General features: G+C 46.6%; 1 protein-coding gene and 1 long non-coding RNA gene across 8 annotated transcripts in view; one reads left to right on the forward strand and one right to left on the reverse strand.

The window, feature by feature from the left end:
- Positions 1-15,402, reverse strand: part of LOC148686668 (uncharacterized) — a 29,604-nt gene extending 14,202 nt beyond the window's left edge. The window contains exon 1 of one of the 2 annotated variants that reach the window (XR_015948760.1): positions 15,307-15,402. This is a non-coding gene — a long non-coding RNA (uncharacterized LOC148686668). The remainder of the gene's footprint in view (positions 1-15,306) is intronic. The other variant, XR_015948761.1, reaches the window with a different exon arrangement.
- Positions 1-19,759, forward strand: part of SH2D3C (SH2 domain containing 3C) — an 83,713-nt gene that overhangs the window by 30,783 nt on the left and 33,171 nt on the right. For all 6 annotated transcript variants that reach the window (XM_088665325.1, XM_088665324.1, XM_088665323.1 and 3 more), the window contains one exon: positions 10,527-10,566. In XM_088665325.1, coding sequence (XP_088521451.1) covers positions 10,527-10,566 — 40 coding nt within the window. The remainder of the gene's footprint in view (positions 1-10,526; positions 10,567-19,759) is intronic.

The raw sequence follows: 19,759 nt of genomic DNA on the forward strand, positions 1-19,759 counted from the left end.
TCCACGTGTCGAAGTCATGCATCCACACATCCACATTTACTTTTGCTCTGTGCTTTCTAGACGCAGGTCTGGGCTTTCCATGTCTGAGCTGGTTTTTTTTACCACTGAAGTCTGCGGGAAACCCAATTGCTATTTGCTCCAAATGAGCAGTAAAACAATTCCCTACCGAAAGAGCCAGGATGGAAACCAAACAAAAAAAACCTGCGTGGATGCAGATCTGCAAAGCTCAGACCTAGAAACATGGCACAGAAGGAAGCATGGACAAGCCTTTAGTCATGCCCATTCATTTCAGTGGGACTACTCTGAGCAAGCTTAACATTAGGTTCACACACCCCCAGCTTTCACTTGTTGAATTTGTTTTGGAAGGGAAACAAAGGAGCCCCAGTCAGCCTCTCTTTTCACTCCCCCCCCAAACCAACACTCTCCCCCCCCTAACCAGGTGTTCCCACACTTAAAACTGATGGCTCTACCCCACTCCACTCCCTGCCACTTCAGTTCAAATATGGAAGAACTCTTTCACATCCTTGCCCAGCTCCACACCTGATAGAGCCTCCAAAAGGGCCCAGGAAGGGCCATAGCAACTTGGCTAGCTTGGTGCTCCCAGGCTGTAGAGCCTCCTTCTAAAAAGAGTACTGTACTGGAATTCATCTCAGGCACTTTGACCGGCTGCAAAAAAAAAAAAAAGAGAGAGAAAGTTTAGTTTCATTCAAGAATCCCACGGGCCATTCATTCGCATGGCTCCCTGAATATTGCCACAAGCCGGCCTCATCTCAGGATGAAGTCACAGCCAAAGACATCTGCTTACAGTTAGGAGACGGAAAGGGTTATTTATAGTATTTTCATTCTTCCCTTGTGGCAACTGAGTGGAAGTCCAAGTTGCGGGGGCGGGGGGGGGCTCACTGGGACTTAAGATGTAACTGTTGCATTTCACAAGCTGAGGGGCCTCGTGCCTTTACAGGGAGTTCCTTAAGACCATCTTAAATTCTGTTCCCCAGTTGCTCTCATGCTCCCAATTTCCTGCCTGGAGCCCTCACTCCCTCCTGCCCTGGAATTTTTCTCATGGTTCTCCCCAGTTGCTGTCCTTGCAAGCGTGTGAAACAAATTTCCCACCAGACAGCTGGCAGGCTCTGAAAGAGAAGGCTCTAAACCAAATGGTGCTTCAGAAAGCCTGTATTTGGAGTCAATCCTGTGAAAATCACCCCGTTTGAAGGTGGCAATCACAGCCACCTCCAATATGTCCCCCCCCCCCAAAGTCCTGTCGTGAGCTTGTGTTGTGCATTCAACTTTCTGAAACTACAGTGTACTGGGGAAGCCCAACATGCCATTCCCACATTAATTCTGTGCGAGAAGTTTGCAAATAGGTGCACTGTCAAGAGTTCACAGGGAGGAAGCTCACATGATACCATGCAGCTTTTGTATACACTCCAGATCTTGCCCTTAAGCATTGACTCGGCAGCGTGGCAATCTGCCCACAGAGGAGGTAGCTAGATTAGAAGCGATAATGTGCATATGGTAATGTATAGGAAGTTTAAATAGGAATACAACACCTCTCACCGTAGTGGGGAAGACTGTGACCAGGTGAGCTGAGTACCTGCTGAATGTGCTGTCCCCCAGATGCCAATGGTTGATGGGCAAATCTCCTCCTGCTGTCGGTTATTTGGTTCTTGACCCCTTAAAATGGATTTTGATTCAACAGCCTTTCCAAGGACTGCCCTTTGCAAAATAGGACACATGGCTGTTGTTGTTGTTGTTGTTTAGTCATGTCCGACTCTTCGTGACCCCATGGACCAGAGCACGCCAGGCACTCCTGTCTTCCACTGCCTCCCGCAGTTTGGTCAGACTCATGTTCGTAGCTTCGAGAACACTGTCCAACCATCTCGTCCTCTGTCATCCCCTTCTCCTAGTGCCCTCAATCTTTCCCAACCTCAGGGTCTTTTCCAGGGAGTCTTCTCTTCTCATGAGGTGGCCAAAGTATTGGAGCCTCAGCTTCAGGATCTGTCCTTCCAGTGAGCACTCAGGGCTGATTTCCTTAAGAATGGATAGGTTTGATCTTCTAGCAGTCCATGGGACTCTCAAGAGTCTCCTCCAGCACCATAATTCAAAAGCATCAATTCTTCGGCGATCAGCCTTCTTTATGGTCCAGCTCTCACTTCCATACATCACTACTGGGAAAACCATAGCTTTGACTATACGCACCTTTGGCTGCTAGTGTGAAGGGCAATAGCCAGCATTGTGTATTGGAGCCTCAGCTTCAGGATCTGTCCATCCAGTGAGCACTCAGGGCTGATTTCCTTCAGAATGGATAGGTTTGATCTTCTTGCAACCCATGGGACTCTCAAGAGCACCATAATTCAAAAGGACACATGGCTACCCTAGACTAAAGTAAAAGGTAAAGGACCCCTGGACGGTTAAGTCCAGTCAAAGGTGACTGGGGCTGCAGCGCTCATCTTGCTTTCAGGCTGAGGGAGCCAGTGTTTGTGCACAGACAGCTTTCTGGGTCATGTGGCCAGCAAGACTAAACCACTTCAGGTGCAACAGGACACTATGACGGAAACTAGAGTGCACAGAAACGCCGTCTGTCTCCCCACCACAGCGGTACCTATTTATCTACTTGCACTGGTGTGCTTTCAAACTGCTAGGTTGGCAGGAGCTGGGACAGAGCAATGGGAGCTCACACCGTCACAGGGATTCAAACCATTGACCCTCTGAGGCTCAGTGGTTTAGACCACAGCACCAACAGCATCCTAAACTATAATCCTATGCTCAGACATGGGCATGTATATTTTAAGAATCCCAAAGTCAGAAGATATGCTCTGGGTGTTATTGCTGTAGTAACCATAAAACTGACTGGTATATTTATCTTCTAAGAAAGATAAGATGGTGCAATCTTTAATATTTAAACATCAGGTGCATTTATGCCTGACAAACTGTCCGTGTCCACTTGGCTTTCTGATGGGCAGGGATCTCTCCAATTTCAACCTCATTTTAAAAGTTGCTTTTGCAGCTTTAGTGCCTAGTGTTTCCCTGTTCCCTGGAAACAGACATCCCTTGCTTCCATCTGAGTGCTCAGCTCCATTCAAATCAAAAGCAAAAAGTGGTATTGGGCATAAAGATAAATGCTCATCCACACTTGTGCTTGTTCCATGCCTAGAAAGCACGGGGCCAAGAGGCTCTGGATCAAGGATGCAATGGTTGCTGTTTTTAAAAGGCACAACTGTGCCAACCTTTGTTGCCGGTCGTAAACAGATCACCTCTTGATCTCAGAGTTTAGTCTTTATCATAGAATGAGGAGGTGCCTTGGAAGTACTGTAATCTAATCCACCCCCTGATGAAAACCAGGGATCTTGCAACCACAGCACCCCAGTAAAAGAAATCTCTCAACTACCCATAGCAGCCTGTTCCCCAGCTGAGCAGCTTTTACTGTGAAGGAAGCTCTTCCTGATGTTTAGCCGTAATCTGCTTCCCTGTGAAGAAATTAGTCCGTGATGAGGTGCACTGGGTCTGAGAGGAGCCATCCTTTAGCCCCAGCAAGCGTGAGTGGAGGCCTTGTCTGGCTCCTGACCCCAAGATCCGGTGAGTTATTTTCAGTCATCTTCACCAACCACCCTTTTCCGTCCTGCAAGGTGTTCCTTCATGTTCCCGCCATTTGGGAACATTTCAGGGAAACAGATGGGAGGAGGGCCGAGCAGGACAGGAAGGGGCAGCGGAAACATGTGCATCTAGATCCTTGTGCTCCAAGCTTCCTCCCCGTTCCCAAGGGAAGCTGGGAAAAACAAAAAAACACCCAATGCTGAGTCAAAATATGTGTCACTAGGGGACCAGTGACGCTAAATGTTGCTTCAGTGCAACTGTTTACAGGTATGAGCAGTTTACGCCAACGGGATGAAAGAACCTGTCACTTTCAGTTGCTCACTATCTCTAAGTGCCCGAGTCTTAAACTGAGACCATCAGTTTAAGTTTCTGCATCAGTTTGTGATTTGTTTGTTTTTAAGCTCTTGTAGAAACTCAGCAGCGTCTTACTGCACATTTCTTATAATATACACTATGATGTTGTTGTTGTTGTTGGAGGAGTTCTTTACAAAATTTGGAAATGCATAGATTTCAAGGACAGATTGTTTTGGGTAAATTAAAGGTAAAATGTGAAAGGAACAGGATTTGTCCTCTGTTCATGGAGAAGGAGCAGGATTTAGAGGAAGAGCTGTAGTTCAGTGACAAAGCATCTGCTGTGCACACAGAAGGTTACAGCTTCAGTCCCCGGCAGCACCTCCTGGAAGGGCTGGGAAAGATTCCCTGTCTGGAACCTGTTATAAATAAAATCTGGCCTTATTCCCTTATGGGGTACATAAGAGCCTTTGCAGAGTTCTCCATCGGTAGGAGGAAATAACAGAGTCAACCAGAGAATATTGAGAAGCAAAGCAGCTAGTAAGTTTGATCCAGAAGCGTCATAATACATCACAGAAAAGGGGCGGTCTATGAAAGAAATATGAGTCCACATTCAGAATCTAAGGGCAGCCAGTGATCTCCAGTCATCAGGCCATAAATCTGAGTCCGTTGTTTTTCATGTCTGTTAATTTTCACTTGACAGGGCAATTTCCTACATCACATGCTTCCTGTGATTTGAACCCTGGTCTCCCATGTTCTCATCTGACACTCTAGCCCAGTGATGGGCAACCTTTTGAGCTTGGTGTGTCAAAATTCACCAAAAAACCGAGCATAACTCAGGTGGTGTGTCACTTCAAGAAGAAATTTCACGATATTTATAGTTTAAATAACAAAAATGTATAATTGTAATATATAACTGTATTTAATAAACCAAAAACTAATTATTTAACCAAACCAAAAACCCCTTATTTATCACAAAGTGCCCAGAGTTGTTGAGCTTTTTGGGGGGAGCTGCTGACCAAAATTTTGAATTTTTGGGGGGTGTAAAAGTTGCTTTGCTTTTGGGGGGATGCCCCCAAATCTGCTGCGTTTTTTGGGGGGGAAAGAGAACAGAAATAAATACCTTCGCTGGAACTAACATGCAGCTCCGACATAGTCTGCCAAAGCGCCAAAAAAACCCCAGCACAGAACGGGTTAAAAAACCAATCTCTGGCTACCAGCAACAACAACAAAAAAGGATCCGGGTTTTAACAGCGGAGACAAGCTGTAGGAGGAGCGGGAGAACAAATGGGGGAAAACAACAACAGCGCGAATGGGCCGATGGGGCTCATGCCAGCAGTGAGGGCTCTGCGTGTCACGTCTGATACGCATGTCATAGGTTCGCCATCACTGCTCTAGCCTTATAAACAAGTCAGACCATTGCGCCATCTAGCTCAATATTGTCTGCACTGATTGGTAGTAGCTTGATGTATTGATACATCACCCATGACCGGTATGATGGCTGTTTCACCTGGCACTATATTGCGAGTTAAACTGCCACAGCTCCTGAGTCCCTCTGCCACCAGAGCGCTTGGCTACTGCTGCGTGGCTGCCTTCGAGAGGATCGGTCCCAGCCCTGCAAGGCACTGGGATGAAGCCAGCTTAGCTTGCTCAGCGGGAGCAATGGTGATTTCAACCCAGCGTCTCGTGGGGCTGGCCCAATGTAGGTTGTTTCTTCCTCCCTTTCAACATCACAGCGTATCACCAGATTGCCAGATTGTGATGTTTGGCTGGTGATACGCAGCGATGTTGGAAAGCTGGCATCGCCCAGCCCTAGTAATAGCTCTCCAGGCTTTCAAACAAACCCTCTCTCCCAGCCCTATCTGGAGATGCTAGGGATTGAACATGGCATCTTCGGCATGCAAAATCTAAGCCTTACCACCCTCCATTAATTTGTCTTGTCCACTTTTAGACCTTTTAAAGTTGGTGGCCATCACTACATTTTGTGGTACTGAATGCCACTGTGTGGAGGCGTATCTTCTTTCCACCTGTCTGCTAACGTTCAGCCGTCTTTTGAGGTCCCCATGTGGATGGAAAACCTTTCTCTATCCACTTATTTCAAACCCATGCATAATCTTGTAAACCTCTACCATACCCACATTTTCTTCCAAACAAACTCTGAACATCATAAGGGTTCCTCATAGGGAAGTTGCTCCAGCTCCCTAATCATTTTGCTCTGCCCTTTCCCACGCCTTTCTCAGCTCTACAATATCATTTTGGAGATGAGCCGAGGATGGCTTTCTCATTTGTCACCACACAGCAGCAGCACTGGTCCCATTAAATCCCTGAAGTTTTCTCCCTGGGGTGTTTCATACAAGAGAGGTAACAGTACGACTGCCTATTTCCCCTGCTGGAGGGAGGGCTCATAAGCAGCTGTTGTGGCCTCAGCTGAACTCACCAACGGCAGGATGTGTAGGCATTAATCCCGCTCCCCTTTGATTCCAACTTGCATTTGACGCAAGTTCTTGCAAGAAACAGCCTTAAATTCCAGGGAGCCAAGGCTGGGTGATGGCCTTTCTTGCTCCAGTAAGCCAAGCGACCTCTGTGGGTCTGTGGATTCTGGAGTACTGGATGCAAGTGCTAAGCATAAGAACACAAGAAGAGCCTGCTGGATCAGGCCAATGGCTCATCTGGTCCAGCATCCTGTTCTCAGGACCTGAGCACAAGTGCCTTCAGTTTTGATCTTGGCTTAGTTCCAGAAGAAAACACGGGTACTGCAGTCAAAGTGCTCCAGAAATGGCAGAGGGGGCCAGCTATTTAGTGAAAAGGCAAGCTAATAGAGCCTGTCCTTGCTGTGCCTGACATGAATGGTCCTAGCAGGGCTGGATCAATATATTTTGCTGCCTGAAGCAAAGTATGAAATGGCACCCTCCCATTCCACATACAGAAGTAGTGCAGACTGGCAGCTGCATCAACACTGGTGGTGGATAGCCTTCTTTACCAGACCCAAAGGCAGCAGCCTGTCTTAGTGGGTTCAGGGCAGGTCACATAGCACATTCAGCTTTGTCTAAAATCTTGTTGCTGTTCCTTGTCCTCCCAGCATCTGCCACTTGAGGTGGCTGCCACACTCTGCCTGGTTTCTGGAACATGGATGACCAGGTCCAGCTCTAGTTTTCAGAGGGCCCTTGCGCAAGGCACCCCTCATGGGTCACCTTCCCTCAGGGAGCTCGTCTCTTCCCCAGCTGTTGCTCTTCCTGCTCATTGCAAGTCAGAGAGCCATCCCCAGGGACAACAGAGGGAGGGGTATCCTACCGTCCTCCACTGGGGTACAGGGGCCCTGACTGGGCCACAGCAATGCGTGGCCGGGTCCTGCTAGTATAATTATAAAATACAATGTAATGACAACAAGCTAGTTAAAAAGAATATGTCAAACACATTTAGATAGAACCATATGGTTAATGTATGGTTTATCCTAACAGCTGCCCAGTGGCCATCATCACCTGTACCTTCATCTCCAAAGGCCTGCCTGAAGAGGAAGGTCTTGGCCTGCCAGCAGAAGGATAACAAGGAGGAAGCTAGCATAACCTCTGATGGGAGGGAATTCCTCTATCTGGGGGCAGCCACAGAAAAGCCCCTCTCTCATGTCACCACCAGTCGTGGCTCTGATGTTGATGGGACCAAGGAAATGTGCTCACCCAAGGATCTTAGCATCTGGGCAGGTTTGGGCAGGGAGATATGATTGTTCAAGTAGCCTGGTCCCAAGCCATATAGGACTTTAAAGGTCATAAAAAGCACTTTGAATGGTGCCCAGAAATGGACAGTAGCCAGTGAAGTTGTTTTAACAGAGGAGTAACATGTTCCCTGTAACTGGCCCCAGTCAGCAGTATGGCTGCAGCATACTTGACTAGCAGAAGCTCCCAAACCCTTGCAAAGACAACCCCACATAGTTCATGTTACAGTAGTCCTATCTGGATGTAACGAGGGCATGCGTCCCCATGGACAGATCGGGCATTCTGCTGGTCCCGCCCCATGGAAAAGGGGAATAGATGCAGTGGGGGTCTGCTGGGCTATGGGACCTCAGCAGATGCCTGGCCATGGAGTCTCTTGGCAGCAGCCATCAGGAAAACAGCAGTCCACAGGGCACAGCTGCCTGGGGTAGAATTTACTATGGCCAGTCCTGCTCTGGGAACTTTCAGCTCTAGTGTTCTGTCCTTCCAGCCCTAATTCCCCTCCAATCCTCTTAGTGATGTTAAGACCAGTTTCTGGAAAGATCGGGCACTTGGATAGAGTCAGGTAGCTCTGGGAGGTTCACACAACTATGTTGTCGTTCTTGCTTTATTTAAGAAGTGGCTTAGCTGAGCTTTGCCCTGCCTTGAGACAATCCTCTAACAAAGCCAGTCCCTTCATCCGCCTGCTTCCCTCTCCAAAAACTTGATAAGTGCAGAGGTAATTACAGTAAAGGCAACGAAACATGGGACTTTTTAGTGGAATTGGCCGGGATATGGACTCCTGATCCAAACCTAATTTGCAAATGAAGTTTGGTGATCCAAACCACTTCCAGTCCCACCTTCTCTTGGCTTTCCTTCCCAGAGCTACCAACGCTCAACTTGCCAATAGTTTTAAACCATTTAAGGGTGATACAAGTTTAACAAGCGTGCACAAAATTTTATGGGGTGGTATTGCTAGGGGATAGCCAAGGATACCTAAGACCAGATTTTTTTGCACAAGTAGCAAGATCTATTGATCTTTCCCTACTTTCTTTAAACTTAAATTTAAAAAAAGAAGCTTTGCTTGCTTAAAAGTCAGCTTTCCCTCTGAAAGTCAGCCTAAATTTGCATCTGCATATGAATTAACACCCGCAAATATAGGGTTGCCATATGTCTGGAATATGGCAATCAAAAGCAGTGTCTGGGCGAAAATCGCTAAAAATGTCCGGGAAAATATGGATTATGACAACTCGTGTTGGAAGTCTAGATTTTGCTAAAAAATAAAATAAAAAAACAGCTCAGTAACTTCATTTTTCTTTTTCTTTTCTGCTCAACAACTTTGGGCAAAATTAAGAAAAGCTCAACAACTTTCATGTCCTTTCATTTTTTGAAATACAGTATAGCAACCCTAGCAAATGTGTCATGGGCCTCTTTGAAGCACCTGGCCCTGGTGTTTAGCCAAAAAGGCCCCATAAATGGCTTACAAAAAACAGTACTAAGACAGCCTATGAAATCAGGCTCACAATTTTAAAAGATATAACACATGAAGAAGACGGAAATAGGAGGGAGTTTGGGGAAACCAAGCAGAAGTTCTTCAAGTTACATTTCATTTCAAGTTCTTCAAGTTACAGTTGATTCGTTTGTGAAATGTTGAAGGGCATTATTACATTTATATAATGGTTTTTGCCAACCAGATGCCCTCCACTGTAACACAATCCCATGCCAATGAATGAGACTCACCCACTTCAAAATGTACCTCCCACAGTGCACTTGATATGGTAGCGCTAAGAAAATGGCAGAAGGAGCAAAGGTGCAATGGTAGGATCTGTGAACACCAGGATCAGCAGATTTGATGCTGAGGGCAGCCACGCACGCCATCCCCTTTTCTCACTTAAATCCTCAGACCTCAGTGGTGAAGCTTCATACCCCACACTTCCTGATACAGGATAATAATAATAATAATAATAATAATAATAATAATAATAATAATAATACATGATTTATACCCCATCCATCTGGCTGGGTTTCCCCACTGAGGACAAGGCCTCACTTCAAAGAAAGTGAAGGCATATATAAACCAGGGTGCCTGCCTGATGAATTTGTGGGGAGTGGCCGCCGAGATCACATAACACCGGTCTTGAAAGACCTGCATTGGCTTCCAGTACGTTTCCGAGCACAATTCAAAGTGTTGGTGTTGACCTTTAAAGCCCTAAATGGCCTCGGTCCAGTATACCTGAAGGAGCGTCTCCACCCCCATCATTCTGCCCGAACACTGAGGTCCAGCACCGAGAGCCTTCTGGCGGTTCCCTCGTTGCGAGAAGCCAAGTTACAAGGAACCAGGCAGAGGGCCTTCTCAGTGGTGGCGCCCGCCCTGTGGAACGCCCTCCCATCAGATGTCAAAGAGAAAAGCAGCTACCAGACTTTTAGAGGACATCTGAAGGCAGCCCTGTTTAGGGAAGCTTTTAATGTTTAATAAATTATTGTATTTTAATATTTCCGTTGGAAGCCGCCCAGAGTGGCTGGGGAGGCCCGGCCAGATGGGCGGGGTATAAATAAATAAATAAATAAATAAATAAATAAATAAATAAATAATTGCCGCTCAGCCGGGAAGCTCACTGTGTGACCTTGGGCCATTCACTGCATCTCAGCCAAACCTGCCTCACAGGGTTGTTGTGGGGATTAAATGAGGGAAGGACCATGTACATCACCTCAAGCTGCTTGGGGAGAAGGTGAACTTTAAAAGTAAGTAAATAAAGTTAGTCAGTCAGTACAACCTAAGATTAAAAGCACATGTGCCATTCCACCCAGCATCCCTTGTGAATGCATTTCCTGGCCTGCCCTCTCTTTGCTGCTCCCTTGCCCTGGAGCAGCCACCAGCGATGTTACCTCTGTTTTGGTGTTTTCTTTCACCCACTTTTTAATGAGGCTCACTTTTGATTTCTCTCTCTCCTTCTCTAGGCACCAGGATGGAATGGGGTCCTGCAGTGAATACGTTAAGGTAGGAAACCAATTGCCACCCCCTCCATTTTTTGCATCCCTAAACTAGGGCCATCTCTAAACCAAATAATCTCTAAACCAGGTGAGAAGCATCTTTGACTCCCATCTCCATCTGCACCAACTTTTAAACACTTAAAAAAACACACCCAAAAGTTTGTTGAACAATGCGCATGCATGATTATTACCATTTATATCATTTGCATATGTGGGTCTGGTCATAATCACTCCTGCCCATAGGGATTATGGAGAAAGCTAGAGAGTTCCAGAAAAACATCTACTTCTGCTTCATTGACTACGCAAAAGCATTTGACTGTGTCGACCACAGCAAACTATGGCAAGTTCTTAAAGAAATGGGAGTGCCTGATCACCTCATCTGTCTCCTGAGAAATCTCTATGTGGGACAAGAAGCTACAGTTCATAGAATCATAGAGTTGGAAGAGGCCACAAGGGCCATCCAGTCCAACCCCCTGCCAAGCAGGAAACACCATCAAAACGTTCTTGACATATGCCTGTCAAGCCTCTGCTTAAAGACCTCCAAAGAAGGAGACTCCAACACACTCCTTGGTAGCAAATTCCACTGCCGAACAGCTCTTACTCTCAGGAAGTTCTTCCTAATGTTTAGGTAGAATCTTCTTTCTTGTAGTTTGAATCCATTGCTCCGTGTCCGCTTCTCTGGAGCAGCAGAAAACAACCTTTCTCCCTCCTCTATATGACATCCTTTTATATATTTGAACATGGCTATCATATCACCCCTTAACCTTCTCTTCTCCAGGCTAAACATACCCAGCTCCCTAAGCCGTTCCTCATAAGGCATTGTTTCCAAGCCTTTAACCATTTTGGTTGCCCTCTTCTGGACTGGATATGGAAAAACTGATTGGTTCAAAATTGGGAAAGGAGTACGACAAGGCTGTATATTGTCTCCCTGCTTATTTAACTTATATGCAGAATTCATAATGCGAAAGGCTGGACTGGATGAATCCCAAGCCGGAATTAAAATTGCCGGAAGAAATATCAACAACCTTAGATATGCTGATGACACAACCTTGATGGCAGAAAGTGAGGAGGAATTAAAGAACCTTTGAATGAGGGTGAAAGAGGAGAGTGCAAAAGATGGTCTGAAGCTCAACATAAAAAAAAAAAACTAAGATCATGGCCACTAGTGGGCAGGCGCAAGGGTCTACAACCGGAGCGCTGGAAGGGCGCGCAGAGTCCCGCGCTGCTCCAGTGCCACGCCCCTCATCCCCGCTCACTCTCCCGCCGTCGCCCCAAGGGGCGGCCAGCACGGGAGGTAGGCGGTCCCAGAGGTGGAGTGGTGTGAAGGCGGCCCTGCCTGCCAGGTCCCTTCCCCAGCCTCAGGTGGGGTGGCGCGGGTGGTGGGGCATGGCGGCAGGCGCTCTCCTGCCTGCCTGCAGCCCTGGCGGTGTGTTGTCGCGCTCTTGCTCGCCGTGCTGGTGGAGAGGGAGGGCGCTGCTGGAGCCCTCACTCTCCCTTCTGGGCACGGCGGGCGGGCGGCGGGGCAAGCTGTCCAGTGCCCCCTCCATTTTGGCGCCCTAGGCAACTGCCTGGTTCGCCTTAATGGACGCTCCGGCCCTGCGCACGGAAACCTTCCCAACGTAGTGGTACCAGTTTACCTGCTTGTGATGGTGTGCTTTTGAATTGCTAGGATTGGCAGAAGCTGGGACAGCAACAGGGATTCGAACCGCTGACCTTCCAATCAGCAAGCCAAAGAGGCTCAGTGTTTTAGACCACAGTGCCACCCTCTCCCTTCATAAGCAACAGAGGAGGGGGCACAGGCTACAAATTCCTGTCTAGAAGGATCAGAAACCCTACAAGCTGTTAAATACAGGGGAAATAATTGATCCGCCAGGCCCAGGTCCCTCTGCTCCAGCCTCCGCTTCTGCCTCCAATTCTGGACTGCCCTCTGCTACAGCCTCTTCCTGCTCCCTAAAACTTGTTACCTCTTCAGCTTCTGGCACCTCCTCCCATTCTGCTCCCTCTTGTCCCTCCAGCCACTCATCACCATTGCACTCTCGGGCTCTGAGCCTTCATCCTCTTGGGGGTCTCTTGGAGGTTCCCCAGCTGGGTGCCTCCCATCACTCCCCATCATCCAGGCAGCCCATGACATTTGCATTTGTTCACCTGAGGTGGCAGTAAAGGTTGTGCTTACCCTTTTCTGTTGTGAATCGCCCTGGGATCTTCAGATGAAGGTTGGTGTACAAATTTAATAAATAATACTAATAATTTGTTTATGGCAACTTTCCCCAAGCTAGTGGCTTCTAGATCTTTTGGTCTGTAACTCCCATCATCCCTAGCTGGGATACCTGTGTTGTGCTGGCTGGGACTGTTGGGAATTTTAGTACAAAGTGTCTAGAGAGCACCAGCTTGGGAATAATAATTAATAATAATAATAATAATAATAATAATAATAATAATAATAATTTATACCCCGCCCATCTGGCTGGGTTTCCCCAACCACTCTGGGCGGCTTCCAACCGAATATTAAAAACAGTACAGCATCAAACATTAAAAACTTCCCTAAACAGGGCCGCCTTCAGTTGTCTTCTAAAAGTAAAATAGTTGCTTATTGCCTTGACATCTGTTGGGAGGGCGTTCCACAGGGCGGGTGCCACTACCGAGAAGGCCCTCTGTCTGGTTCCCTGTAACCTCACTTCTCTCAATGAGGGAACCACCAGAAGGCCCTCGGCACTGGACCTCAGTGTCCGGGCAGAATGATGGGGGTGGAGACACTCCTTCAGGTATACAGGACCAAGGCCGTTTAGGGCTTTAAAGGTCAGCACCAACACTTTGAATTGTGCTCGGAAACGTACTGGGAGCCAGTGTAGATCTCTCAGGATTGGTGTTATGTAGTCCCGGCGGCCACTCCCAGTCACTAGTCTAGCTGCCGCATTCTGGATTAATTGCAGTTTCCGGGTCACCTTCAAAGGTGGCCCTGGTAGAAGAAGAGGAGGAGGAGGAGGAGGAGGAGGAGGAGGAGGAGGAGGAGGAGGAGGAGTTTGGATTTGATATCCTGCTTTATCACTACCCTAAGGAGTCTCAAAGCGGCTAACAATCTCCTTTCCCTTCCTCTCCCACAACAAGCACTCTGTGAGGTGAGTGGGGCTGAGAGACTTCAAAGAAGTGTGATTAGCCCAAGGTCACCCAGTAGCTGCATGTGGAGGAGCAGAGACTCGAACCCAGTCCCCCAGATTACAAGACTACTGCTCTTAACCACTACACCCCACTGGTGTACAACAGGGTGTCAATGGAGGTGACCCCTGTGGCTTTTATAATGGCCCTGTTTGCTGAAGGCAAGCTTCAGCCCTTTCTCCAGCTGTCACATGGAAAGGAATGCAGATCTCCTCAAATCTATCATGAAGTTGCTGCTTATCCGCCAGCAAACTATTAACATTCCTGAGGGTTGGTTAGGAGCCCACAATGGCACTGGCTAAACTTTGATCCTGCTGTTTGCCTGTGTTGCTAAGTTTATTGCAGGTCAGCGTCCACTGAACGCTGTTTCTTGCATCCGAACTTCCAGTGTTACGTCCCAGGAATTGCTTGAAAATCCACCCAGAGGTTCAAAACATGTAGTCAGCTAGAAGAATCCTTTAGAAAAAGGTGCCTACCCTCTGATGTAAATACACCCCCCCCCACACACACCATTTATAGGCCTTTTTAAAACTTAAAAAGTTCTAGCAAATAAATATTTAAACATATTTTGGGTTACAGGTAGGGAGCAAGGTGACCTATTCATTGAACATTCATCTTGATTTTTCTGCAGCTCGGTTAGAAGATGTTGCGCCGCAAAACAAATGTTATCACACACTTTCCAGTGCCTTTTACCATTACGGTACGTTCCTCATCGTCAAGTCCCAGACTCCAGACAAGTATTGCCTCAAAGGGAAAATACTGTACAGTGGTACCTCTACTTACGAATGTTTCTACTTACGAATGGAGCTCCATCCGCCATCTTGGATGCGGTTTAGATAGGATTTTTTCTACTTACGAATTTTTAGATAGGGTTGCTTCTACTTACGATTTTTTTCTCTCAATGCATTCCTATGGTATTCGACTTACATATTTTTTCGACTTACGAATGTGTGTTCGGAACGCATTAAATTCGTAAGTAGAGGTACCACTGTATTAGCAACAGCCCAGCACTGCCCCCACTCCAATAACCAGATGCTAGTCTTACAGCAATATTAACAAAGCCAGAGAACAATTTCAGCTACTTCTTTTATTTGTATCTTGTATTTCCCACGTTATCATCACAAACAACTCTCTGTGGTAGTTAGGCTAAGATGGCCCCATTGATGCAGAACCACAATGCAAGTTTACTGGCTTATCATGGCTCACCATGAACCAACCATGCAGGCACAGAGTCCTTGCCAGTTGCTCTTCCGTGGGCTCCTGTTACACCTGAAGCAGGTTGTGGTTTGTTGCTTCCTAACAAGCCATGGCAATGACTTTACTGCACCGCTGCTTAAAGACTACAGTGTCAAGCAGTATATATTGTAAATTGTTGGAATAAATAACAGATGAACAATTGTTTAAGGCTGGCTAGCAGTTGTGGCTTTTCGGGGAGAAACAAGCTCAGGACCCCTGGTTCAGATGTAAAGGGAGCCAAAAGACCTGCGTCCTCCTAGCAGCCCTTTTTCTGCAGCTCCCCAAGGCCTATGTAGTTTAGCAGTGGCAGTGGCAGCAGCAGCAGCAATGGAAACTTTGATTTAATTTTTGTCTTTACCTCGTTGATTCTTTGCTGTTTCCTCATTGTGGAGCTCTTTCTTCAGTGTTCAGTGATTGCTTCCTGGAGGGCTTGTGCAGCTTGCTCCCTCCCTCTGCTCACCAGATACAGATCTGTAATATCCGTAAAATAGTTACCACACATGGGACCTGCAACAAAATGTTCTGCTGCCACCCAGCCAGCCAGCCACCCACCCACCCATACCCTCCTATGCAATACTATTATGCTGTCCACCTGCATCCTGCTCCCCCCCCCCCCGCGAGTCAGCATTTCTTGGCCACTTGAACATACTCGGTCCTCATAAAGCTGTTGGGTTTCTTCTGTGTATTTATTTGTACTTCTGCAAACTTTGGAGTTCCTCCAAGCCTGTTGAAGCATTCACCTGCTGTGTGTGAGGTGCTGGTTTAACTACACGTGGAATGACACTCACAATCTTGATATTGGAAATAGGGGGAACAATAAGCAATAGAGAGAGGGCCTGTGCCACAAAGACCCTAGTCTAAATTTTATGCTGGTGAGGGAGAGACACGGGTACTGAGGGATGAGGGTGGAGGAAACATAGTGAGTTGCATGTACTTCACTCTGGCTGTATTTGGGAATCAAATATTACAGCAAAGGCTTTGCAGGGGGAAAAAAAACGTGTTTTGAGAAGGCACCTAAAGGAAGAGGGAGAAGTGGAACCCGTGCCTTTTGAGGTCCCTCAAAATTATGCACGTGCTTAGGTTATGTCCATTGTCTCCAGCTAGCTCATAGACCCTGCCTTTGCTCTTCCTTGTACATGATATTCACATCTCCTGCCTCGTGTGTTGGGGTCATTCTTTCATTAAAGCCCAATCCATGTGACTTAATGCTGCCTTTTCTCTCTCCCTCCCTCCCTCCCTCCCTCCCTCCCTCCCTCCCTCCCTCCCTCCCTCTTTCTTTGTGTTTTCTTTCCTTTTGTTCTTAAAGTCCAGATTCTCAAGCACAGCAGACACAGTACAGGCTGCTCCCAGGTCCTGTCATGTTAAATAACAGACTGGTTGGTGGGTCCCAGGAGGGTGGGGAGATGGGGTGGGGTGGGGTTTAGGAAGAGAGGAAGTGAGGAAAGCTGACATTTCTGAGTATTGAAACAAAAATAAAAAAAATTCCTTCCAGTAGCACCTTAGAGACCAACTAAGTTTGTCATTGGTATGAGCTTTTGTGTGCATGCACACTTCTGAGGATTGTACACAGGGGGAAATCTTATTCTGTGCCCAGAAAAATTCTGGCACTGTTCTGTAGCCTGAGTGAAACCAGACACAGCCTTTGACAGACAGGCAGGTTAATGGGTTGGGCATGGGTGCCCCCTTTTTGGGGTGGGCCTGTCCTTTTCCAACATTGGAATGTGCCTTTCCCCACAGGAACTGCCTCCACCTCTCCCCAGAAGTTCTGTATCTGTCTAGGGAAGAAGCACCCCACTCCTTACCAACCACTTACGACAAGGGAGGAGGTGGGATGCTTTTCAAACAGATGAATCACAATCAGATTCTTCCAGTCCAACATCTTTCTCCATCTTTCAGCCACCAGCTGTTCTGCCACCTCTCTGTCCCCATTAATGGTTGAAAGAAGACCTTGTGTTTGGAACTCACTAACAGAGCACACAGGCAATGACGTCCCCCATTGTTTGTCCCAGCATTCATGTATTTACTATATCCCACCCCCTGCCTTGCCTCCAAACAGCTCAGGTTAGTCCACCTGGTTCTTCCCCTGTCCCTCTTGTTTTATTCTTACTACCCTGAGAAGTATTTTAGGCTGAGACTGAGCATTTCTTTTGGAAATTCCACAGTAATAAAACAAATACCTGTAGTTGCAATAATACAAAAATAATCATCGCTATTACATTTCATTAATTCCATTCCATTTATAATTGACCCGCCTAACGACAAATAATTACACTTGCAACAAATAAAGGCTTGACATACCTTGCTTTGCATGTCATGCATCTATCTCATTTATTGGTTTCACCTTTTAAGTTGCGTTACTGAAATAAATGCGCTTCTTGACGATATTCTAATTTCCCAAGTTTCACCTGTATAAAAACCGTGGCTCCCAATCATGGCAAGAAGTAAAAAGGAAAATGCCCCATCCTGGCAATGTGTGCCAGTCATTTGTGAAAAGCAGAAGTCTTTGCTCAATCACCATCACCTGACACACACCATATAAAGATATGAGGTGGTGTCCATAATGGCAGCAACAGTAGTGACAATAAGCTCATTTACATAAAATTAGTACAGACTGTGGAACTCCAGTTTCCTTAAGTTGTTCACAAGAGTTGGTGGCAGCCACCAGCTTAGCTGACTTTCAGAGGGAAGAGGGGAGGTCTGCCAACAGGTATTAGCTATAAAACTAAATAGAACCTCCATGTTCGAAAAACAATATACCTGTGAAGACTGTCCTCCCACGGACAACAGCAAAGTTGTTTTCAGCCAAGTCCTACTCAGAGCAGAGCTGCTGAAATGAATGAACCTAAGTTAGCCAACTCCACTAAGGGTCTACTCATGAGAAGGACTAACATTGAATAACAGCCTGTGGGAGAGCTGTTGACCACCTCCTGTTTGTGGGCTTCCCAGAAGCATCTCTTTGATAATGGTGGGAAACAGGTTTCTGGGCCGAGTGGGCCTTCATTCTTTCTGACTCTTGTTCTGCAAAGAATTTTTTGTTCTGCAAAGACTATCTTCTATTTTTAGCACAGATGACCCAGCCATAGCTGCCAAGTTCTCCCCTTTTTTTATGGGAAATTCCCTTATGCTGAATAGGCTTCCTCGCGAGAAAAGGGAAAACTTGGCAGCTATGGACCCAGCACTGACTATAACAGGTTCCATTCCCTACAGCTGTCTGAATATTAATATTCCTTTCTGAACCCCTCGGGCATCTGGCTGGTCCCTTGTGAAAACCATACTGGTCTTCTGGGTGCTGAACATGAAAAAAGTATACAAACCAGACACTCTCCTTCCATCTCTCTTTCAGGTGTTTGCAGTGTCCCCTGGGGAATTGCACTTGACTTGTTTGAATTAATCACATAAGGGAATGAGCAGTACTATTCAGATATTAACTGTGCCGTACATGGCTCTAGCACTGGAATTTGTGGGTGCCCAGCCCTTCCATGGGCAATGTTGTGGGTGCTCAGGCACCCAGGGCCCCAGGGAGCTGGCACCTATGGGGGTGGGGGTGGTGAAGCAGCTCCTGGAAAGGGGAAAGGCAAGACAGAGCAGCTTCATGCTCCAATGAAGAGCAGCCCTATCTCCTGCAACTGCAGGTGCTTTGCCCCAAACAAATAGCATATGGTTGTGAGACTGATTTGGTTTCGCTCATCATCATCATCATCATCATCAACACTTTTTGTACTCTGCCTTTCCGTACACTCAAAGCAACTCGCAACATGAAGAAAATGTAAATCTCCCACTATGTTTCATTACCTGTGTTGTGTTCTGATCTAGGTATGTGACACACTGTTTCTATGCTAGATTCAGGTAGGTAGCCGTGTTGGTTTGATGCAGTTGATATATATATATATATATATATATATATATATATATATATATATATAGTCCAGTAGCACCTTAGAGACCAGCTACATTTGTTCTTGGTATAAGCTTTTGTGTGTATCTGAAGAAGTGTGCATGCACACGAAAGCTTATACCTCGAACAAACTTAGTTGGTCTTTAAAGTGCTACTGGACAATTTTATTTTTTATTTTTAAATATTTTCTTTCTATGCCAATAAAGGAGACTGATTGATTGATTGATTGACCAGGAACAAGACCAAAATAGCACCATTGGTTAGACTCGTGGTACTGATAATGCCAAAATTTTAAGTTTGACCCCCGTAAGGGACAGCTGCATATCCCTCTATTGCAGGGGGTTGAACTACTAGAAGGTCCTCAGGGTCCCTGTCATAGTGGATAGTTCAATAAAGTTGTCAACTGAGTGTGCAGCTACTGTGAAAGGGGCAAGTTCCATGTTAGAGGTAGTTAGGAAAAGAACTGAAAATCAAATGACCTGTATCGTAATGCCCTTACAGTCATACCTCATGATACATCCACTTAATGTTGTGTCTTTTCAGGTTACGGACGCGCCGAACCTGGAAGTCCCGGAACGGGTTACTTCCGGGTTTGGCACGTCCATAGCCTGCGCGCATGTGCAGAAGCGCTACATTGCATCATGCGTGTGCACAAATGCGGTGCTTCATGTTGCGGCGGCCTTTTCATGTTGCGAACGGGCCACTGGAACGGATCCCGTTCGCAACATGAGGTACCGCTGTATACAAATCTATGGTGTGACTGCATTAAGGATTTAAGTTTTTCTAAAAAGGGAACAAAGAGAAAAGATATTAGAGCCTGGTGCAAAATCCCAGGGACTCAACCCCTCCCCCCTTGGACACCCCCTAACAATGTCCATGGCCCTATCAAGATAGGCTGAAGCCAAGTTTGTAGAGA

Source organism: Zootoca vivipara, chromosome Z2, assembly GCF_965207765.1.
Source record: "Zootoca vivipara chromosome Z2, rZooViv2.hap1.1, whole genome shotgun sequence".
In the NCBI taxonomy this organism is placed as follows: domain Eukaryota; kingdom Metazoa; phylum Chordata; class Lepidosauria; order Squamata; family Lacertidae; genus Zootoca; species Zootoca vivipara.